A 24,198-nucleotide genomic window follows, 5' to 3' on the forward strand; every position below is an offset into this window, starting at 1 on the left:
AGACAACCGGGGCGGGGCCAAGACATCAAAGCAAGGTTCCTTGACATTGAGAAACACCCATAGTCCCTCCAACGTGTCCTGGGTCTTCCCTTGGGACTCCTCCCAGTTGGACTTGCCTGGAAACATCACTAGGGAGGCGTCCAGGAGGCATCCTGATCATCTGATCAGGTAGCAGCGGGTCTACTCCAAGCCCCTCCCGGATGACCGAGCTTCTCACCCTATCTCTAAGGGAGAGCCCAGCCACTCTTCGGAGAAGACTCATTTCGGTCGCTTGTATCCGCGACCTCGTTCTTTCGGTCACTACCCAAAGCTCAAAATAAACGTATTCTTTAAATACTATTCTGACTTTTCTCTCTACAATGACTTTAATCTGAAAATAGAATTTCATCTCAACATTTTTACTTGAATTTCAAAACTAGGATAGATTTTCCAACGCCGTCGTATTTCTCTGTACCGTAGTACCGTCGTAATCCCACCTGTTGGAAGTGACTCCAGACAGAAATGGCAACATTTCCTCGTTTTCGGGAGCAAACAAACGTCTGAGGATTAGATGCTAGCAGCGTAGACCTGGCATAGCCGTGACTGTGTAGGTTATGTAATTATCCCGTAGGACTGCATTAAAACGTAAGGTGTGTGTACTCGTGAGGACCATTATCTCCATCGCCCGTGAAGCACATCTACCAGAGAATCCATCCCATTAATAGAAAAGTATAGAACTGGTCCGAGCTAGTTTTAAACCCTCTTTAGCACACAGATTTAAATACACTGTATGGTTCCTAGTTTGTATGTGAAACGGAAACAACCACTAACGCCGTTTTCTAAGTGTTGTTTTTTAATAAGATGATGCATTTGTACAAAAGGCCATAGGCCTACATGTTTTGATAATAAACCGTTTAATTTATTATGTCAATAAAAGAACACTGGATGTGACTGTGTGTCGGTGATTGGTGTTGGGGGGGTTGGTTACTGTGGGAGGAGGAGTTTAAAAGTACTCCGGATGAAGCTCCAGCTCCTTTTTTATCCGGTTCTCCACCAACAGACTGAGGCTGGAATCTGTCATCGGAAGACTGTAACTCACAAACACCTGCTTTCTGGTCCTTTTTGCTGCAAAACAGACACAACAACAGATTTAGTTCACCATCAGCTCAAAGCGCAAATTCTCATTTTAGTGTTAAAACCTAAATTAGTGTTGGTGTGCTGCATTCGTTGACCCAGAGGAACACAAAAGGGGCCAGAAATCAACTGACTGACCCCAACTAATGGATCAAACAGGGTTGCTTTCATTTTCCATCTCGACTAACACGAATGAAGCGTCTGCTTCACCAAAAACGTCCATCCATCCATGTTTGAGTCACGGGGGCAGCAGTGTAGGCAGAGAGGCCTGCTTGGGCCAGCTCCTCCTGGGGAATCCCAAGGTGTTCTCAACTCAGACGAGAAAAATAAGCTACTTCGTAAGACTCACCGCGCCGGCCGTCCAGTGCTGCCACGGTGAGCCTCGTGAAAGCGCCGCGGCGGCATGCAGCACTTGTGTAGCCAAGCCCGGTGGCAACGCTAACGCAACACCGAACTTGTGAATGAAGATTATGCCTCGGTGCAACAGAGGCGATGTCACGATTACCTGTGGAATGCCCACTGAGCTCCGGCTTGCGACTATATTTAAAGCTAAGGTAAACACGGGAGTCGGTGTTGCTTTAGTAAACAGAATCAGCCGAAACGGCAAACCGAAGCGAAGCAGAGCTCTGGGAGCAGCTCGCCGTTAGAGTTGGAGCTCAGATCACCAGACAGCTCACGGGGACTGTGGAGGGCAGATGCCTTTAGGAGCGGCTTATGAAAAAAACAAAAGTAGCACGGTTTCAATCGCAATTAAAAGCAAGTTATGTCCAAGCTGAACATAAGTCCTCCCCTACACTCCCTTTTTACCGTCATTGTGTAATCTTTGGTGAAAAGCGCGTGATGGCACCACTTTAGCACCACGGTCTGAGCACTAATGAACGACATGAGGCTCCCTGATGATCCCAGCTTTGCAGTTTTATGAAAGAGGCTAGTCTCTTCAGTGCGTCCTGGGTCTTCCTTTGGACCTCCTCCCAGTTGGATGAGCTCAGAAAACCTCACCAGAGGAGGCGTCCTGACCAGATTCCCAAGCCACCTCAACTGGCTCCTCTCGATGTGGAGGAGCAGCAGACCTACACCGAGCTTCTCTCCCTATCTCTAAGGGAGAGCACAGACACCCTAAGGAGAAAACTCGTTTTGGTCACTTGTACCCACGATCCCATTCTTTCAGGGTATCTGCAGGTTTAAGGGAGCCAAATTTAAGACTTTTTAAGACCTTTTTTAAGGCCACTTTGACCAAATTTAAGCTATAATTTCCAGCTATTGCCTGGAATCGGTGCTAACCACGTCGCAAACGTGGGATTAGCCATCCAGTTATCATTAAACTTGCACTTCCCCATGGTGCAAGCTCCCACTAGCTTAACCAGCTAATGTGCTCATCTAAAAATAACCCCCTTTCACAACCAACTGAATGTGTACGGTTCCGCTTACGTCAACATCGTACACAAAAAAAGCTGAACACTAAGTAGACATTCATGAAAATTTTATAGAAATAAAAGAATCTTTTTTTTATTGGGTCTTTGGTCATTTAAGACCTTTGGAAACTGTATTTAAGGATTATTTGTCCTTTTTAATGATTTTTAAGACCTTAAATTTGGTAAAGTAAATTTAAGACTTTTTAAGGACCCGCGGATACCCTAGGTGAGGGTAGGAACGTAGATGGAGCGATAAAACCCATCAGAAACTTGTGCAAATTAATGATTAAAAAATAAATAAATAACATCAAGAATGTTCTGCTATATTTTTCCTGGTGAATCAGCACCTGGGCACTAGTGCATGGTAGGGGTAGGTGAAGTTACACAGAAATTACGTATCTACCTTTTGTGAATAAAGCAGGAGGGAATAAATAACTCCTTCATTTGATCAATGCCACAATTTCTTCCTTGAATTTAAAATCAGCAGAGGTGCGAGCTGAGGTCAAGGTACCCTGAGACTCGTCTTGAATACTTTCATGCTGGTCTCGTTTATTTTAGAGTAATGACAGTAAAACGCGTTTCTCTATACTTTACCTAATCTTTGCGACAGAGAACTTGCTGTGGCGTTGGACGGATCTCCCATCACTAATGTGGACAAAGGCATCGAATCCTGAACGGGAAAACGAATAGTCAAAATGCACATTTAAAATATAAGAAAGTCACAAATACATGATGTTTAATCAAATAACTTTAAAATAAGTGTCCATCTTCATCTGGAACCACATGCTAGCTGCTGAAAACTCACGTATTTGCTGCTCATGGAGACCGCCAGGTTGGACAGAACCGCAGCCGAACCGACCCACAGGAAGAACCCACCGTCGAGCTTCATCACGTGGAAGTGAACGACCTGCTCCAAAATCTTCTCGGAGAAATTGTGCACCGAAATGCCTCCAAACTCCGCTCCGTTGTGCATCTCGCTCATTGTGATTCGCTGTGCAACAAACACTCGCGAGATCTGTACACGGTAACGTGACTTACGGTTTGAGGAGAAGAACCGCCAGACCTAAGCAATCAATCCGTATTCGTGTCTATGGAAAAGCAGATCTGAGTTTGTATTATTATTATTATTAGTATTTTCTCTAGATTTCTGGTGTGAGCCACAATGTTTATAGTTGTTATGAAGCTCAGCCTTGTTTCATCTGAACACTGTTTGGTTTTTGGTCACTTTTTGTAAAATGTACACGGCTAATATGTATTTTTTTCTTTTAGCCTTTTGTGCACGAATGTCGCACTGCATTATGGGAGCGATGAGACGCATTTTTTAAAATTAAATACTAATAACTGATGACAGTCTGGGCCAGTAATTGTGTATCCGCTTCTTTTTAATTGTAAATCTGTAAAGCCGCATCTTTATCTGCTTCACCTTTTATTGCCCGTTTCATTCACACCGTGAGTCAGACAGCATGTGAGTTAAAGACCTTCCTTAGGTTACGTGAATCTAAGATGGGAACTTCCAAGCTGGTTATTTTAGCCCAGCTCACCAACAAGAGCCGACTCTTTGTGGTTTTCCTGTTGCGTTAAGTACATTTATATATAACCAAAATAATGCAAAACTATATGTGGAAATGATTTACTAATGTAAAAAAATGCAATATATCAAATATTCATCATTTCTAACCCTAACCATCAGAATAAAATATAACAATCGTAAAACCAACATAAAATCAATTAAAAGAGGAGAGTAAAAGCAAAAAATAAAATCCTGAAAAAGATTAAGAGGCCGGGGCATCGAAACCGAGTAAAATTTGCTAATCCTGGAATGCCTCGACAAAAAAATATGGCTCTTAAGGCGAGACTTAAAAAACCCCAATGAGGGTGACTGACGCACCACCAAAGGCAACTGGTTCCAAAGTGCAGGTGCCAACACCGAGAACGCACGATGTCGGTACAGGATCGGCTTGGGTCCTTCGACTGCCGATGACGTCTCATTACTGCAAATCTACTCGGCTTTCACACATACTTTTCGGAAAGACATCAGTTTTGTTAATAAATTCTTGTTTATTAACACCTAAATGTTGTCTTCATGATTGTAATTTGTTAATAAAACATATCTTTGTTTTGTAAAGAATGTGAAACTGCATAAAACCAACATGGGACTGACAAAAAATAGAACAGTTCTTATATGTGAAGCCACATCTGTTAGTATTGATGTGGAGTTCGTCTGTATATTTCCTTAGTTGTTATCTAAATACATTATTTGATTCAAAATATTGCTTGGTGTCTTTCAGTAGAGTTCTTATAGTTTATTTTTCCCCATTTCATCAAGATCAAGAGCTTTTGAGGGTCACCATTTATCATTTGCTTATATTTTACATTCCCTTTAGAAATGCAAACATATTTTCCCCAAAACGTGTTGATTTTGGAACTACAGGACTACAACTGCTAAGACCACAACCGCAAATTTGTTCTGACCAATCAAAATCAGAAGGTGATAACGTCACTTCCGTAAGCTTCATGTTCAGCCAATCAACTACTTTGACGTCATCGGCAGTCGAAGGACCCCGAGCCGATCCTGCACCCGAGCAGATCCTGTACCGACATCGGTCCCCCCGTGACCTGCACTTAGTGCGTGGAACGATCAACAGCTCCCTGCCGGCTAAGCGAAGGGCCCGCGAGGGGGCGTGTCTATGCAAAAGGTTGCCAAGATATGCTGGAGATGTTCCGTGTAAGGCCTTGTGTGCCAGTACCAAGACCTTGAATTTTGCCCTGTATTGCACAGGCAGCCAATGAAGGGATGCCAACACAGGGGTGACATGTTCCCTGCGCCTGGTGCCTGTCACGAACCTAGCGGGTGAGTTTTGTACTAACTGCAAGCGTGCTACCGCACCCTGACTAAGGCCGGCATACAGTGCATTGCAGTAGTCGAGCCTTGAAAGAACAAAAGCATATGTGACAGTCTCTAGATGTACTCTGGACAGCAGGGGCTTAACTCTGGCTAGGCGGCGTTAGTTAAAAAAACACGATCACACAACCTGGTTGATTTGCGCGTCGAATTTAAGGGCTGAGTCCAGTTGCACTCCCAAATTTCAGATGGTGGTCTTCATGCTAGATGCTAAAGGGCCCAGATTCACGGCATCTCATGGGCGTGTAGACATGCCAGGGCTAAGCACAATTACTTCAGTCTTAGCGTCATTCAGATGTAAAATGTTTGTAGCCATCCAGGAGCGCACATCCTCTAAGGCATCTATAAGCTTTGATAATGACCCATCGACCCCCCGCTGAAGGGGGAGGTAGATCTGACAGTCGTCAGCATAAAAATGAAAAAGCATGCCGAACTACATGTTAAGTCACACACTACCGCCTGCGTCTGCAGAGTCATCAGCTTCCTCCAGCCAGCAGCTGGCACCCACTGCCACCCCAAACCTGGTACAAACATCTCGTTACATAGAATTATGCCTAGGATTATTTGAGCTATCAATCATACTTCAAAGTTATACTGTAATACATATAGAAAATGCAGAGGGGCGGTTGTTGACTTTATATGGAAAATGGCCTACCATAGCTTGGGTTACAATTTTTATTTTATTTTTAGCAGTCACTCTTTGGCTTGCAGACTGATGCCACAAACAGCAAGGTGCTTTATTAAATCACAGGTACTATTAACTCATTCGCTGCCAGCGTTTCTCACCGTTTTTACTGTTTTTTTAAGAATCACAGAACGTTGCGCGCTAGGATGATGTCAACGCCAAAACAACCAAAACAAAGAGGAGACTAACCTCTTACATCAGGAAGAATCCGCGTGTTTCGAACGTTTTCCGTTCTTTCATAATCCGTTGTCGAATTGTGATTGGCAGACGCTTTTCCGGTTCGCGCCTCACTTTTTTTTTTACAGGAACGGCCCAAAACGATCTCCTAACACATGGATTTTCTGCTTCCTGATCATGTGACGTGTGACTTACGCAGATGAAGATCGGCTCCAGAGCTGAGATGTTTGTTCTCTCAGCGCGGGGGCTCTTTCCGATGCTCAAACAGTTTTAAAAAAAATGCAAATGACGACTTTAATCGTCAATGGCAGTGAATGAGTTAAGGTACTTCCATATTTAGGTATAAAGGTGTATTTGCATTCACCTGAAAAAAAACAAACAAAAACTCTGCTTTTCCAAATTAACAAAATAACTTAAAAAAAGGCTGTTTTAACCAAGGGGCCATTTTGGACGCAAAGAAGGGGTGACTAAAATTGAGCTCCACCCTCATCCGCTAGGGGCTGGCACCAGAAGTGAGTAAATCCTAACTGACTCCCATGTTAAAAATATTAATTTCACAACAGAAATAAACACGTTTACAGCCTGGTTCCAAAAACCAGTTCAGTGCGCAAAATTCTGTATAATTAATGTGCATCGGAGCCACGTGACTTCAGAGCTAGCAATGGGAGCCAGCTCCAGGAAAAGGCCTCTGCTCTGCCTGGGCCTCGCGTTAATAGACGTTTGAGCATTTCAGCTGTCTGAACTTTAGCTGTGTCCTCTGAGAGTTCTTGTCTGAATGTTGTGTGGAATTATTTGGACAAAAAGGTCAAGCTGTGGTTAGCCTACTAACCGGTCATCCAAGCGGTTTCAGTTTCTTTTTCAACAGTAAGTAAAATTATATTTCTGTACTTGTATTTCGCTGGTTGAGCGGGGGAAATGCTGTGTCATTTAAAGGAGACATATCTTGAAAAACTCACTTTTTTATCCCTTAATACAGTGCATTTCACATTTTAAGTAACTAAGTGTGCAAAAAGCCTTATATTATTCACTAGAGGTGCTATTTAGATATTTTATTAGAAGGTTTTGGTCATATTTGTCCACCTGTTCAGTTTTAAAACGTGTTGAACTATGTCGTCACGACAACTGCCAAAAAGGGTCCTGGACATCCGGCTAAACACAAAGCCGTTTTCACTTTTAAAACATTTATTATGGGTAACATGATGGAGGAGCTATTCCACCGAAGGTTATTTACCCTCCCTCCACAGATGCCTCTGACACAGAACTAATCTGCATGAGACTGACTCAAGGTCATGCATTTGCTTCTAAACTGCTTCCTTTCCAGCTCAAGAGAAGAATGAAGATAAAGGACTCTTTCCTTTAAATAAATCAAATAACTCTTTTTTTAATAAAGCTAATCAAACAAAGTGTTAGTCAATAATACGATGTTGGCCAATCTGTGAAATGACAATGTTATGATTAATATACTTTAATAATATGACTTTAGTCTAGCTGCACTAGACATCCTGATCACACGTAATGTAAACGCACGACACATTGTTTACTCATCCAATCAGAACCTTCCTTTCTGAAGCGTGGCATAGTCTCTGTGGTGTTTATAAATCTGTCCAACTTTGATTCGACCAGAAATCAAAACATCCAGATTAATAAAACCAGTCCCAGCGCCCTCTTAGATCAGTTCTCTAGTTCACCGCATGCTAAGAGGAGTATCGGACCGGCCACCCGGACTTCCTTTTTAAGCAAAGAACCAACAAGCTGGATAAAATCTGTTGCATTTTTCCAACTAAGCAACGGTTCCTTTCAGAATAAAAGCTGAACTCACTGACCCAAGGGGGGTCCACCTGACGCAACTGTCACTTTTTACCTGGAGACAATCCAAAGACTAGGCTGTCGTAGTGCTGACGCTGGTTCATCGGCTCCGGTACCAAAAGGGGGGTTCGAGGACCTGGCATTCTGGATCTGTATGGAGGTCTCATCCTAAAGGTATGTGTGGAGCGACAATATGGCGTCTCATGTGTTTATGAAACTCCGATCATAGCTAAAGCAAAACATCACAACATCATTCAGACTTGCTTCTCCGGATACGAGAGTTCTGATGACAACATCACTCACACACACACACCATCCATCTCACGTCTCATTCACACCAGATCCATCCATTCACTTAGAGTTTAGTTAGTCTTGTTTAAAATTCTTTAAAATTGTTTAGAAATAAATCTTCTTATACATTTTAAAGGTGACTCTCTTCTCTTGTCTCTCAGTTAATACGAGTGTTACATAATCCCTGCAATAAAAAGTTCCAATCTTCTGGTTAAAATAACCCAACAGTCCGTAAGATTGACTTCATATTTACTATGGAATCTTATGTCTCACGGTTCCTTAATTAGATGTAAATTAACCCTTTACATATGCAATTCAAACTGTAGAACAAAAAATTACAATAAAAAAACGAGTCACCAAATTTTATTCAAGTAGTTTTTCTACAGTTCAGTTGTTGGGAGTGGAAAAATAATCAGGGCTTTCTTCCAGAAAATCTTCCACTAGTTTGTTGAACTCCTCAGCGTACCTCAGGTGGAGGTTGTGTTTTCCCTCAGGCATTAAATGCAACCTAAATATGGAAATGACGTAACGAGTGTTACTTCCATCCTCGGGGTGTAATGCACACAGTAAGGCTGGGCATGTGGTCTCACCGTGAGCCCTTTATGTGTTTGTGGAGGTAGTGAGGGTGGAAGCTGGGCACCATGGGATCCTTCTCTCCATGGATGATCAGGGTGGGACAGCTGATCAGCGGCAAATGCTCCACACAGATACTCCCTAAAGAGAGAAAGTGAAGGAAGCACTTGAGCTCTGAACACCAAACGAGCGTTACGAGTGTAAAATAAAGAGTCTAAATGTGTTCATGCTGATGTTTTCACCTTCTGGTCTGTGTGCAAACTGAGCAATGCCATCCACCCAGCTCTCCCAGGTTTTAGCAAAAGCTTCTGCTCCGTACACCTCCTCCATGGGCCGCCTCATTCTTTCGCTCCACTTGGAGACGTCTCGGACCACTGAGCATTCCCACAAAAACACAAAGGGTAAAAAAAAATCTGTTTTAAGAACATTTTCTTGTCTTATTTCTACACCAGCAGCTGATAAAAAGCGGAGTACTGTTGTAAAGCTTGAGGTCGTCCTGGGAGACGAAAGCGTTGGATCCCCAAACAACCATTTTGTCGATCAGCTGCGGCTTCGTGGCAGCGGCGATCAGAGCAGTGATTCCTCCGTCGCTCCAGCCGAGCAGCGAGAACCTGCCGAAACCCAAAGTCTAAAAGACAAATAAAGGAAATGGGGTTTGTTTCTGTGATGGTGCACTGTCGATCAGCACCCAACAGCTGCAGCACCTCCATCAGAGCTACAGCATCCTTTGCATCCCTCTCAAAGAAGTCTGGAGGAAAGTCCCGCTGTGGAGGGCGGGATCGTCCATAACCTCGAGGGTCCCAGCCAACCACCGTGAAGCGTTCCTTATTCAGAGACTTCAGCTGAGGACCGAAGTCTGTCTGGGTGCTTCCTGTGGTGAGAACAACAGAGAAGATAGTGATGCTGCAGCTGGAGGGAAGTTGATTATCTTTTGCGTAAATGCTCATATCCACTAGCAAAGCTGTTTGCTGTGTTGGTTTAGCATCCAGGAAACAGCAAGTAGAAGCTAACTGTTAGCATTAGCAGCTCCACCACACAACAGAACTCCTCCAGGCTTGTGTTATTTGTGGAGATAAAATATCAATGTTGAATTTTTTTTCCCCAAGAAAAAAGAGCAAACGGAGGCGACGGAAGGGTCACGTTGCTGTTAGCCAATCAGAAGTTATGCCTACCCCAGCCTGGCCGCGTTTGCTCCACACTGCCTTAGGAACGTGGATGTGATCGAGCACATGGGCCGTCTGTGGCCTGTGATGTCATGAATGCATCTCCGAGCACGTGGGCGGGGCAAAAGAGCGTTGGGAAGTTCGCAACTCCACGGTGTCTCCATTATTAAACCAAAGCAGCTTGAGCGGTCTTGCTTTTAGAGACTCTGATTTAGATTTTGGATCCTGCTTTGCTTTGTGTGTGTGGGTGTGTGTGTGTGTGTGTGTGTAAGTCAGAAAACTGGCTTCAGTCTCGTTAACTCCACAGCATCCAGAATGATAATGCCCGTGGGCTGATTCTATCTGCCAATCGGAGGCTCCTCCTAATAGTACGCACAATTTTGAGCTGGCCAATCAGCATGCAGTGGGAGTGTCTGGCATGTTTGCCTCCAGGCAGACCGCATCGGGAAGAGGGCGCGCATGGGAAACCCCAAGGCTACTACCTAAATGATAACACTCCCAACCCGGTCCAGGCGGAGTGGAGCCGATGCGAGTGTGTAAGTGACGTCCGTGTTGATCCTAGCGGAGGCCACATCCTGAGCGTGAATGGGGTGTGGCTGCATTTACCGAGAGCACCTGGAATCAGCAGAACAGCGTGTTTCCCTTCGCCCGTTTGCTCGTAGTACAGATCAACGCCGTTGACTCGATGTCGACCGGAGGAGACGGAGGAGCTGCAGCGATAGAAAACCAGATAATCGATGTCTGAACAAGCACCCAGATCCAGACTGGATTAAAGCTGGAAAACAAAATCAGTAACTAATACAACACTAATATAAAGAGCTGTGCAAAATCAGCTGTTGAGTGAACTGAAGTAAAAAAAGGAAAATATTTCCATTGAAGATGTTTTAATGAACTTTTGCAAGATGACATTCTCATTGGATGATTTACATCTCAAGAGGTGAAAAAGTAAGTGTTTGGAGTTTTGACTAAGTTGTAGTTTTTCAAGGATGCATCCAGCTCATTAACTGTGTTTATAAGGATTTATTAGAACAGTTAAAATCAGTATTGGCATTCAGAGGAAAAGGCAATCAGTGGATCCCAGGAAAAGCAGGATGGGCAGATGATTATGTTCATTTTCTTTTTCCCGTTCCTCATCTTCTGATCACCATTTTTGCTTTTTCCATTTTTTATGATTTTTTTGTCATGTTTAAATTTTTTGATTACTTAGTTTTGGATTTTTTTTTGTTCTTGAGTTAAGGATTGTTTATTTATTGAAAGTCATATCGTCATAGCAATATTAATCACTAGGGATGTAAGAAAATGTCGATTATGGCAATATATCGTGATATTTTCCCCAGCAATATTATATCGATATTCAAAAGCTGTGTATTGAAAACATCGATATCGCAATATATCGTGATATTTTTTCTTGCAAAAAATGTATTGATATTCAAAAAATGTGTAGTATCTAATTTTTGGAAGAATTTACATGGAAACATTTGTGTATTTTCTTTTCCTGTGGTGCGATTCAAACGCCAACCACTAGTTGGCAGCAGTGTGTAATGGGTTTTGTTTCTACCATTAAAATGTAAATCCCTCTGTTACGGTTAAACATGTTAAGTATCAGCTTGAGACTGTTGATTGAATTTTCCTATAATAAATTAAGTCTGAAAAAGTGGCAATATTGTCTGACTGAATGTATCGCAATATATCGTGATATATTGTATCATCTCCCCTGTATCGTAATACGTATTGTATCGCCATAATTTCGCCAATACACATCCCTATTAATCACTGTTATCGTGCATCACAGGTCTTCCTAATATCCTGCAGCCCTATTAAGAACCATTGGTGAAAGTGATACTTGTGGATGAAATAATGCAGACGTTTCAGGTGTTTTCACCGCTACAGGCCTGAAAATGCAATCTCCCCTTCCTGTTTCAGATTAGTAGGACCTCATTGTACATAAAATATGCATTATTTTTTCAAATCAAGTTTGCTTAAAAATAATTAATTACAAAATAAAACTACATTTCTCACAGAAATGCAGGTTGGGTGCTGAAAAATGAAAAATAGCTGAGCTGAGTTGAACTGGGAAAATTAGCAGATGACGAGTGGAAGGATGAGTTTATTAATAAACTCTTTCCATGATCGCTTGTTCCGGAAGAACAGTAAAAAAAATAAACAGAGAAGATGAGCTGAACAGAGGAATAACTTGTTAAAACAGCACAGAGTACAAAGTTTAGCCCAGTGTCTGTCAGATCAATGACTGTGAGCTGGACAAGTGCAGAAGAACTTGAATTTTCCATTTAATACCAAAGGTTCTGGCACGCTGCTCCTGAAAGATGAACATTTTGATTTAAAAGTTGCTGAAATAACATAAAATTTGTAGATAAAGTGGTTAAATGACAAAAAACACAATAATTTCTGTCTAAAATGAAGAGCTAAAAATAAAAAAATTTAAAAATCCAACAGAAACGACAGGGTATTTGGCGCCACCTGGTGGTCGGAGGTGAAAATGCAACAACAAAACAGCGGAGCCAGAACGCGCCTCCTAAACGTGATTTGAACAGGGATTTGAAGAATTGTGCACGCGCACATGATCATCCACATGCATGTTTCAACCGGTTTCAACATGAAAGTGTTACCAGAGCCGCTGCGTCGCCTTCACGCCGCTCATCCTACACTTTAACAAACTTCTCCCGGTTAACAACAAGGCGGCCACCATTTTCTCCAGAGGAGCAGCTGGGCTTCTAACTGGTTAAACTGGTGAAAGACAACTGGTTAGAAAGGGACAGGCAAAAGGCTGGTTAGAGATAATCTGGTAGAGACTGACTGAAGTCCGCCTCGCACTGTTTTAAGGGATGTCCGGGCTGTTGGATTCACTTCAGCACTTTCCACGCAGGAAAAACGTTTGAAGCGAAAGTGCAAAAAGGAACAAAAACATCAAAGTTTCCCTGAATTAAAATCACAAAATGGTTCAAATCGATATGTGAAAGTTTCTAATTCTTCATTTATTTTCTCACTGACCGCCTCGTTATTTTACGACATTCCTCTTGAGCCAACACGATTTAATTTTGGAGATGCTTTGACTGAAATCGTTCTATAACGTTATTTATAGAGCACAACCGACCAAAGCGCTGTACATAATAAAACAACAGTCACATGTCAAAAACATAAAAAACAACAACAACGAAGTACAGCCAATAAAACAAAGCGAAAGTAAGTATCTAAAAGTGAACAACCAATGTGTTCATATGAGTAAATTTAATTTTATTTGAGTTCCTAAAAACTGTATTTTTGAGTTTTGTAAAATAAAATAAATCAGTTAGACTTTGTAAGAGTGAGATATTTAGATCTATTTAGATTTTGTTGACTAAATTCCTAAACTTTTCCGGCTTCTTGTGAGAATAGATCAGCTAAGTTCAACTTCATGAAGGATGAATATTTTCTAAATCACAAATGCATTTTGAAACATTACTTTTACTGAATATTTAAAGCAAAAACTGGAATATTAAAACAAAATCATTAACGACTAAGGACACACTTAGCTAGATTAATCAGGAAAGGGAACTTAATGTGGACTTTAACTCACGGTAACAGCCTTTTAATAATATTGATGTGTTTATTTGTAAACACAGCCATTAAACCTTAAATAAAGGACAACCGAAGTGTTTACAAAGATGTTAATCAGAGCCGATTGTTCTAGGAAAGAGCAGCACTGTTGTTATTAAAAGGGGTTTTCTGTGCCTCCTCCTGGCTCTGATGAGCTGTTCAGACCTTCTGCTTTTTGGTAAACGCCTCCATGCCACACACTGAACCACACTCAGGAACACAACCGGGCTAAAAATACCTGCGGTATCGCCTCCCGTGTGTCAGGTAATAAAAGCGACAGCGATGAATTTAGCTGATCGCGGTCGTTTGTCGCCTCCCGTGTGTCGAGCCCATCAGCCCTCCAGGGAGCCAGCTCCCCTACTGGCCCCAATAGGCACCTCCATTACCAAAATGCCCCCCAGGGCATGGAGACGCCAGCCCATCTCGCCAGGGCCCAAAGCAGCAGCATCACAGAGCCCCACTGGGTCCGAGGGCACCAACCGAGCCCCACCCCAGCAGAATATCCCGTCCCATCCCTGCATTTGCACAACTTCCAGAATATGTAAGACATGAGACATCCAGGTAGGGTTGGGTCCTCCCCCTCCTGGACATAAAGCACATACATTAATAATCTGCTTTGAATTCAGATAGAAAGGGAAATCCTGATACGCTAAGTCAGGTGTTCTCAGCAGGTATTTTGAGAAGGGCTCCTTGTATGGTCCAACAGCTCTGTCTCCTCTTTCCTCTGGCCTTCAGCCATCTTTGTCTGGCTGGTATGTCCACATTTAGACCCCCCCCCCACCCACCACCCTGGTCTAAATATAAATATCTGAGCAGTGTGTCCTGCTGCTGAGGTGACATTACGTAATCCTCATCAACACGTTCTCAACATGAGCCGTGGACACGTCGACGGCTTCATTGTGTCCAGAGTGACTCTGAATGTCCTCTGGGACAGTCTGAGGACAATGAGGTTCAGATTGTGACTGGGGACAGACATGGGGAACGGGATCACCAAGGTAGGAGCCAGCCAGCATGAAAAGCATGTCACTAAAACACCTGAAACCACCAAATGTCCTCTTTCCAGATCCTTCCAGACCTCTACCTCGGGAACCTTAAAGGTGAGCTGTCGATCGTCCCGTCATGTGAGTGAAGAACAGATTTATCTTCAGGACGAAGTAGTAGAGCGTTTCAGTTCCTCATCAGCAGCAGCGTGTGGTGAGCTGCTACGTGGAGCTCAGTTTCTATAGAGTAGAGGTCACAGATCCACGTCCTGCACTTTACAGCATTCTTTAATGTGTGTGTGTGTGTGCGTGCGTACGTGTGTGTGTGTGTGTGTGTGTCAGCAGCTGGGGAAACGTGATTCTTCAACACAGGAGCGTGGGTGGGAGGGGATGTCCCACACTGTGGGGGTGTCCCTGCGTGTCCCTCCACTTGTTTCCATTCTGAGTCGTTCTCAGTCAAACTGGCGTAGCGACACAAGAACAGGAAACGTGAAAGGACTTTGTTTTGTTTTTGTAAACATGCTCAGGAAACTGCCGTCAAATAGGAAATATGATTCATGTGATGACAACAAGAGTTTGGTCTTCTATCTTTCTGTTTCTGGGAGGAAATAATTAGGAAGGATGAATTAGTGAGACTTTTAGTTTCATGAATGGGGAGGGAAACTCTAGAGGTGGAGGCCTCTGACCTAACTCTGCATCGGCACAAAGACTGCTGCTGTCGGGGTAGATGGCTCCCCTGGTGGCGTCTCCTCTTCCTGTCTGGCACATCTGAGGTGTGTGTGTGCGTGTGTGCGTGTGTGTGTGTGTGTGTGTGTGTGTGTGTGTGTGTGTGTGTGTGTGTGTGTGTGTTAATTAGCTTTACTGTTTTTATTTTTGTGGAGAAAATGATGTATCTGTGAAGCACTTTGAGTCACATTTTATGTATGACAAGCATTTTCTAAAGTTTTGATTGATTGGTTTGATTTTGATTAATTAAACATAAATGATATTTATGAAGGTTTGGGGCTATTTTTATATTTCTTTCAATAAAAACTGCACACATGCAGATGTAAGTGCATCAAAAACATACAAAAAGTAAGCTGTTTATTGTTTTTCTTCCTAAGATAAAAAAATTTCACTCATTTCAATTATCTACAAAAGTAGATGTCTGTGATGAAACAGCAGAAGCTGTTCTCCCCCAGCGTAGCTGCACTGTACCACACGGCCAGATTTATGCTCCATCTGTCGTCCTGGAAGAAGGCTGTGATTTCAGCGAGCTTCCTATCCACTTTTCTTCTCCGTGCCTGGTTCGAAACCGCTAATTTGGAGATACAAACATATAGTCATTACGTCTTTTCACACAAAATGCTAAATAACTTTTACCATCCGTCAGAAATAAGTGTTTTCTTTAAAATTCACTGAAATCATATGTTAAATTAATGGTGCTTATCAAACTGGATCAGAAAATCATTTTTAGTGCCTCACAGACTCCCATTCGTTTTTTTCGGCAGCAGTGAACCCATGAAGTAGAAGTAGATGGACGTGGCCTAGGCCCCCTATAGACAGGAGGATGAATTCTCTCCGAGGGCTCCTGGAAGTCCTCGAATGATACACTCGGAGGGAGCCAGAGAAATTAGTTTTCATCTGCTTTTTAAAGGAGACCTCTGAGTCTCCTTTAATAACAGATTATGACCACTTATAACAACGAATAACAACTAATAACTGTTTCTAACAGCTTATGACCAATAATAACAAATTATAACAACTTAAAATCACTGATAAAACAAATAGCAGCTTCCAACATTTTATAACAGGTTATAACAGCTGATACTGTCTTCTAACAGCTTATAACCACTTATAACAACTAATAATGACTAATAAAGTCTTCTAACAGCATATAACCAACAATAACAGCTAATACTAACTTAAAATCACTGATTAAAACAAATAGCGGCCTTCAACATTTTATAACAGATTATAACAGCTGATAATGTCTTATAACAGCTTATGACCATAACAACTAATAATGACTAATAAAGGCTTCTAACAGCATATAACCAACAATAACAGCTAATAACAACTTAAAATCACTGATAAAAACAAATAGCAGCCTCCAAAATTTAACAACAGGTTATAACAGCTGATACTGTCTTATAACAGCTTATGACCACTTATAACAACTAATAACAACAAAATAAAGGCTTCTAACAGCGTATAACCAACAGTGACAACTAATAACAACTTAAAATCACTGATAAAAACAAATAGCAGCTTCCAACATTTTATAACAGGTTAGAACAGCTAATACTGACTTCTAACAGCTTATAACCACTTATAACAACTAATAAAAGTGAATAATGGCTTCTAACAGCTTATAACAAATAGTAACAGATGATAACAACTTAAAACTGCTTATTACATCTGATAACAGCTAATTACAGCTTACCATAATGTTGCTACTCATTCAGATTTCTTATTTTTCACACAATAAATCATCTCTAACTTTAAAGAGTCAGTTTGTCATCCTACTTTTGAGTACAGGAATCAAGAGTCGTCACCAGCACATTTGTGAGGATCGTGAATGCCTGTGTGAGTGGACTGAACAGCCAATTTACAGTCCTAATATTTTATACCTATGCATTTATGTCATAAAAACAATGAACGTGGTGAAATAAAATAGTAATAGTGATAATAATCTGGTCAGAGGGCTCGGTGCAGGCTCCACTGGAATAACAGCATCCTGCAAACTTGCAAAGCATGACAAAAAAAAATGCTCAAAGCACATCTGTACATGCCAGAAAACATTTGGCTTCCTTTTAAAGAACAAATTTGATTAAAACAATTACAGTTTCTTGCTTTTGGGCCAAGCTGTGGGCCTCTTTTAGAAACATTGGTTTTCCGGTTTTAATTTCAGTTCAAAACGAGCAAAAGTCATATTTGCTTGGAAGGCCTTGAAGGAGGGAGGGGGGTTGTTGTCGGGCAGAATAGGCTTTGTTTAGGGTTTTTTTGGGGGGGGGGGGGGGGGGGGGGGGGTTTGACATGGCAATACGGTGCAGGAGACACTTTTAATTTTTTGACTTTCTTTGCAATCCTCAGATGCTCGGGACCGGGAGCTGCTGGCTCGGCACAACATCACCCACATCCTGTCCATCCATGACACTGCCTCCCCCGTCCTGGAGGTGAGGCGGCTGCTTTTGGGGCATCTGAGGTTGACCCTCATGACCCCTGCATCCATCCAGCTGTAAAGAGCACAATGTTCTTTGAACCCAGGATTCTTTTGGGTTGTTTCTGCGGATCAGGACTCATTCTGAAAGTGTGAAACATCTGTCGTCTCCTCTGAGTTTATTATGGTTTACAGCTGCTGCCGCCGTCTGAAGCCATCAGCTATTCCTCTCACGAGGCTGAGGCTCCTGAAACAGACCACTTCAATTATTCTGAAAGTCACATGCTCATATTTTCAATCCAGTGTCAGTCACAGGACCTGGAATCCACCTGGTTTCATGAATGCAGTTTTCTGAATATCGCGGAGACGTCAGTGGAAACCTGAGTTGTTTTCAGCTGATGCAGCTGCAGATGCATCATGGGAAGCTTACAGCCTGAAGGTGGAAATAAATGCTTTAAAATGCTGCACTTAGACGTGGGAATTAGAAAAAGGTGCTTCTCCTTATTCTCGGTGGGTTTAATCTAAGCTCACTCCATCTGTTCTCATCTCGATGTCGTAGAAATCCTTGAATCCGCCGGCGTCCTCGCGCCGCTTTCACAACTTTCAGCTTTTCTTGTTGAAAGCGATCGTGAAAAGTTCTCAGAGCTCTCTGTGCACTTTCTCCATCCATGCTAGCATGTTTCATTGAACAGTGAAGAGAAACCTAAATTAGCCAGTATCACTACCCAAACGGGTCAACCACCAAAACTGTTGCAGGTCTGGGCCGGAGGCGCGCTCTGAGCTCAGCCAGCAGCCGTTCTGCGCTTTCTCAATCCCAGACACCTTAATCTGAGATTATTCTTGTGTTAAATAATATGATGCAGCTTCTTTCTTTTTTTTTTTTTTGTGGTTTGTGGCTTGTCGATGACTCAGGCCCAAGTGGACCAGATGGACCGGGTTTATTTGCATGCCCAACAGTCAAACTGCTGACTGATTGGTTTCTTGGAAGACAGCGTTATGGTTCCTGAGAGAGGAAGGCAACATTTGCAACAACCAAGTCTCTAAGGTCAGAACGTGGCTTTAAATTAACATAAAGCAAAACGACAACGGTGCACCATCTCTTATCAAACAGGACCGAAGCCTCAGGAGTGAAAACCAGCATCTCTGGAGCATCGATCGATTATTGATCGCTAAAGCTGAGAAACCGTCTCCATCAACCCAACAGCCTTCATTTGAATAACCGGTAATAACTCTGATGGTAGCGACGCCCGTGTTTGTACTGGTGGTTATGAAAAGTGTCTGGAGCACTTCCAGGGTTTAGTCTGTCCCAGAGGACCCGGGGGGGGGTTGCACTGGTGCAGTCATACAGGGACGAGGTGGTTTCTGTCCACTTAATCAGCTGCCAGGTGTGCAGAGCAGTAAAACACAGAGACACACACACTTGGTCATGTCGTGACCTGCAGCGGTGACGGGACCAGAGGTTTCAGGTCAGGCAGCGGTGACGGGACCAGAGGTTTCAGGTCAGGTCCCGTCACAAACATGAGGCCCGTAGGACGGGCTCCATCTGCAGACGTGTTGAACAGGCTGTTGTCTAAAACCAGCGTTTCTCCGCAGGAGATGACGTATCTCTGCATACCCGCTGCCGACCACTCGAAGCAGAACCTGTGAGTATTCCTGGTTGTTTCACACGTTCCTTCATGTTCTGCAGCTTTACAGAGAGAGTTTCTAACTTCCAAAGCCTCTCGTCTGATAAAGAGTTGATGTTTCACCAGGATTCAGTTTTTCAAAGAGAGCATTGAGTTCATCCACGAGTCCCGGCTGAAGGGGGAAGGATGCCTCGTGCACTGGTGAGAACACGTTTAGCAAAAGTCGGTGATCGGTATCGGCCCTCAGAACCAGGATCGGTGTGTCGGAAAACGGATTGGAGCACAAAAACTTTACCCTTCAGTGATTTTCTTTGATTAAAGATGATAAACTAAGTAACGTGTTATGCATGTAAAACTCTTCACAGACAGAATCACAGAGAGCTTCACGCAGATCAAAAGAAAATAAAACATAAAATCATAAAATCAAAATGATCTCAGAACAGAATTAGATCAGAAAAAATTAAGTCATAAAATTATAAAATTTCATAAACAGATGAAAGATGATTACAAACTTGGGTTAGAAATAAGAAAATAAAACATTTATGTAAAAGCAGCTTTAAATAACGGTGCCCAGACTGTTAATGCTGTGTAAGGACAAAGGAAGATCGTTCCAAAACCTCGACTTTTATATCTGGTCTTTGGACCTTCTAGAAGGTTCTGGGGTGTGGACCTGAGAGCTTTAACAGGTCAGTAATATAGGGAGGAGCTCGACCACGTAGAGCCCTGAAAGTTATAGTCAGGATTCTAAAATGAACTCTAAAGTTAACGCATGGACGCAATTTTCACTTTAGAAGTTGGGGGGGGGGGGGGGGGGGATCTTTACAGTATGCTCTAATGGGAAACGGGCTTCAACACAAACGGTTGTTTTCCGCTTGGTCCTAGAGCTCAACCAGTATCAATTTAATTTAGCGTAATATTGTTTTTGGATGGTAAAAAGTGCAGAGGTCAAAACTTGACTTTGGAAAAAGTGGGGGGGGGGACATGTCCCCCCTGTCCCCCCCAAAATTACGTCCATTAACGGGTAACCAGTGCAGAGACAGTAGAATAGGAGTGATGGGTGCTCTTCTGTTTGCTCCAGTCAGGAGCCTCCCTGCAGAGTTCTGGACCAGCTGAAGGCGGTCAGCGGCTTTTTTGTTAAAACATGTGACGAGTGTGTTACAGTCATCTAGACGGGAGGACCACTTCAAGTTCAAACTGAGTTTTAAAGGCCTGAAAGGAGGTTTCAGGAAAAGAAAATATCAAAAATCGGATTTCTTTGTGCTAGGCCTCAGATTTTATGGGAATAAAAGGTTGAAGAAAGGAATAAACTCTGACTTCTTTTACTATTTGGCCACAGAGGGGAGATCCTCGTGGTTTATTCATCTAATTCTCATTTTAAGCCACACCAGACAAGCCGCCACTCGGCTGTTTTCTTTCAAACGTTCGATGAAGATTTCCTCCAGCTTTCATCTCTGCTCATATCAAACCAGCAAACGGGTTTCACTTCTTCAAAGAGCTGCGTGCGAGGAGGAGTCACTCACTGTGGGGGTCTGTGTCCTCAGCGTGGCGGGGGTATCCCGCAGCGTCACCCTGGTGGTGGCCTACATCATGACGGTGACAGGGCGCGGCTGGGTCCAGGCCCTGGGCGCCGTCAGGGCGGCGCGGCCCTGCGCCGGGCCCAACCTGGGCTTCCTGCGTCAGCTGGAGGAGTTCCAGAACACGGAGCTCGCACAGGTGAGTCGTTTTAAACGCATGAAGGTGTCACCGTTTTCTGAAACGCGACAAAACTTAAGCTTGTTCATCTGATCCATCATCCATCCATCCATCCATCCATCCATCCATCCATCCATCCATCCACCCATCATCCATCCATCCATCCATCCACCCATCATCCATCCATCCATCCATCCATCATCCATCCATCATCCATCATCCATCCATCCATCCATCCATCATCCATCCATCCATCCATCCATGCATCCATCATCCATCCATCATCCATCCATCCATCCATCCATCATCCATCCATCCATCCATCCATCATCCATCCATCCATGCATCCATCATCCATCCATCCATCCATCCATCCATCCATCCATCCATCCATCCATGCATCCATCCATCCATCCATCCATCCATGCATCCATCCATCATCCATCATCCATCCATCCATCCATCATCCATCCATCCATGCATCCATCCATCATCCATCCATCCATCCATCCATCATCCATGCATCCATCATCCATCCATCCATGCATCCATCATCCATCCATCCATGCATCCATCCATCATCCATCCATCCATCCATCATCCATCCATCCATCCATCCATCCATCATCCATCCATCCATCCATCCATCATCCATCCATCCATGCATCCATCATCCATCCATCCATCCATGCATCCATCATCCATCCATCCATGCATCCATCCATCATCCATCCATCCATCCATGCATCCATCATCCATCCATCCATCCATCCATCCATCCATGCATCCATCCATCATCCATCCATCCATCCATGCATCCATCCATCATCCATGCATCCATCATCCATCCATCCATCCATGCATCCATCCATCATCCATCATCCATCCATCCATGCATCCATCATCCATCCATGCATCCATCCATCATCCATCCATCCATCCATGCATCCATCCATCATCCATGCATCCATCATCCATCCATCCATCCATGCATCCATCCATCATCCATCCATCCATCCATCCATCCATCCATCCATCCATCCATTTTCTGAACCCGCTTGTCCACGTAGGGCCACAGGGGGGGCTGGTGCCTATCTCCAGCAGTCAATGGGTAATCAGGCGGGGTACACCCTGGACAGAGAGCCAGTCCATTGCAGGGCAACACAGAGAAACACAGGACAAACAACCATACACACACACACACACACACCACACACACACACACCTAAGGACAATTTAGACAGACCAACCAACCTAACAGTCGCGTTTTTGGACTGTGGGAGGAAGCCGGAGCACCCGGAGAGAACCCACGCATGCACGGGGAGAACATGCAGAACGATCCCAGGCTGGGAAGCAAACCCAGGACCTTCTTGCTGCAAGGCAGCAGCTCTAACCGCTGCTCCACTGCGCAGCCCATTCATCTGATACAGAAAAACGCAACTGAAGGTTTTCATTTCAGCGTCTTGTTAAACTACTGAGTGCATCATAAGGGTTTGTGCAGTAAAGCACAAAAAATACAAAATAATGATATAAATGCTTTTCTGTAAGCTTGTGACCTCACCTGTTTACCTGGGCTTGACTCCGCTCTAGTTCCGTCAGATTCCTGCATGAAACACGCAAAACAACAATCATCAGCTCAGAATTTCACACGTGAAACTGTAAAAAGGACAAAGTTATTAAACATTTCTGCTGATTTGATGTTTATTAAAGGTTTGCACTAATCAAAGATTGAATTTTTGTTTTTATCAACACCTTGGGCTCGTTTCTTCTGTCTTTCATCAGTGTCACTCATCCATTCATCTCCTTAACCACTTCATCCTCAGTAGCGTCGCAGGGAGCTGGTCATGCAAGAAGCGGGGGACACCGTGGACAGGTGTCCAGTCCATCACAGAGACACACAACCACCTGTAGGGACAACTCGGTGTCTCCAGTTCACCTGACGCGTGTTTTTGTTCTGTGGGAGGACACACACACACACACACACACACACACACACACACACACACACACACACACACACACACACACACACACACACACACTAACTCCATGCAGAAAGACCTCACGGCCGGGATTGGAACCTGCAACCTTCTAACCCTAATCCTAACGTAACTTCCGCCCTTCCCTCTCCAGTATCGAGCCTGGTGGTCGGAGCGGTTCGGGAAGAGCCCGTTCAGTGACGACGACGAGATCCAGAACCTTTTGAATCATAAATCTGCAAATGGCAGAAGTGCGACTGACACAGCCACGGCTGCTGATCTGGGAACGGCGGGAACGTGAGGAGACCCGTTCAGGGTGGAAGTCAGGGAGCCGAGGACCAGAGGAGCTGGAATGACGGGAACGACGGAATGGAAAAGCCTCTGTTGAACGGTGTGTGTGTGTGTGTGTGTTATCTCCGTCGTTGGCTCTCCTCATCGTGCTTCTAACTGTCAAAACAACATGCAAGGGCAGCCAAGCGTGACCCCAGAGACACACAGAACACACACTTAGCCGCGTTCTCGCCCCGCTGGGCGCCTACTGCTGGGCTCTTCTGACATCAGGAGCGCTGCTTTCTGTAAAAGCCACAGAAACTCCTCACTTAGCAGTCAAACAGACACGTTTCTCCTTTAGCTGTGCTTTGAAGTTTGATTTTGTTGTTTTCTTGTTTTGAATAAATTACCTGAGCTGAGAGTTTGTGTTTGTTTAATTAAAATGTCATTGATGTTACGTCATCCCAGCGAGCTACAATCAATCAAAACTGAATTTTTAAGCACTTTTAAAAGAATAAAGAAATAAAAACAAATTTGAGGATGAGAGACATCTTGTTTTGTATTTTAGTCTCACTGCTGATGTTAAAGCAAAGGTGAATATTTTAGCTCAAACTTTAATTTTGAGTTACAAAATCTACCAAAATAGTTGATTGTTGTGGAAGTTTTCTTCGTGAATTACAGCCTTTTAAAATGTTTTGTTTGGAAGAAAAAGCTGCAGAGAAATCTAAGATTCCAAAGGCGAAACTAAACGTCTTTTTTAAAGTTAGAAAGTCTTTAAATTTGCGTTTATTATT

General features: G+C 43.4%; 3 protein-coding genes across 8 annotated transcripts; 1 reads left to right on the top strand and 2 right to left on the bottom strand.

Moving 5' to 3' along the window:
- Positions 1-874: 874 nt before the first annotated feature.
- On the bottom strand, positions 875-3,548 carry psmg4 (proteasome (prosome, macropain) assembly chaperone 4). The gene is made up of 3 exons (XM_015971202.3): positions 3,331-3,548; positions 3,120-3,195; positions 875-1,104 (listed from the first exon to the last, which is right to left on the bottom strand). Exons 1-3 carry the CDS (start codon positions 3,505-3,507, stop codon positions 983-985), a joined length of 375 nt encoding a protein of 124 aa, XP_015826688.3. The 5' UTR covers positions 3,508-3,548; the 3' UTR covers positions 875-982.
- Positions 3,549-8,733: 5,185 nt separating this feature from the next.
- bphl (biphenyl hydrolase like) lies at positions 8,734-13,089 on the bottom strand. Of its 2 annotated transcripts, XM_015971204.3 has the most exons (8): positions 12,938-13,089; positions 12,750-12,867; positions 10,729-10,832; positions 9,664-9,830; positions 9,434-9,587; positions 9,202-9,333; positions 8,977-9,100; positions 8,734-8,894 (listed from the first exon to the last, which is right to left on the bottom strand). In XM_015971204.3, exons 2-8 carry the CDS (start codon positions 12,827-12,829, stop codon positions 8,774-8,776), a joined length of 882 nt encoding a protein of 293 aa, XP_015826690.3. In that variant the 5' UTR covers positions 12,830-12,867; positions 12,938-13,089; the 3' UTR covers positions 8,734-8,773. The 2 variants fall into 2 exon arrangements, with proteins under 2 accessions (XP_015826690.3, XP_015826689.3); XM_015971203.3 differs by having other exon boundaries at positions 12,750-12,961.
- A 1,450-nt stretch (positions 13,090-14,539) lies between these two features.
- On the top strand, positions 14,540-23,825 carry dusp22b (dual specificity phosphatase 22b). Of its 5 annotated transcripts, none has more exons than XM_015971206.3 (7): positions 14,540-14,711; positions 14,780-14,813; positions 17,772-17,854; positions 19,432-19,481; positions 19,590-19,664; positions 21,005-21,176; positions 23,289-23,825. In XM_015971206.3, the coding sequence occupies exons 1-7, from the start codon at positions 14,691-14,693 to the stop codon at positions 23,433-23,435; spliced, it is 582 nt and encodes a 193-aa protein (XP_015826692.1). In that variant the 5' UTR covers positions 14,540-14,690; the 3' UTR covers positions 23,436-23,825. The 5 variants fall into 5 exon arrangements, with proteins under 5 accessions (XP_015826692.1, XP_054607978.1, XP_015826693.1 ...); XM_054752003.2 differs by having other exon boundaries at positions 20,933-21,176; positions 23,289-23,614; XM_015971207.3 differs by lacking the exon at positions 19,590-19,664 and having other exon boundaries at positions 23,289-23,614.
- The last annotated feature ends 373 nt before the right edge of the window (positions 23,826-24,198 follow it).

This window comes from Nothobranchius furzeri, chromosome 8, assembly GCF_043380555.1.
Source record: "Nothobranchius furzeri strain GRZ-AD chromosome 8, NfurGRZ-RIMD1, whole genome shotgun sequence".
NCBI lineage: Eukaryota > Metazoa > Chordata > Actinopteri > Cyprinodontiformes > Nothobranchiidae > Nothobranchius > Nothobranchius furzeri.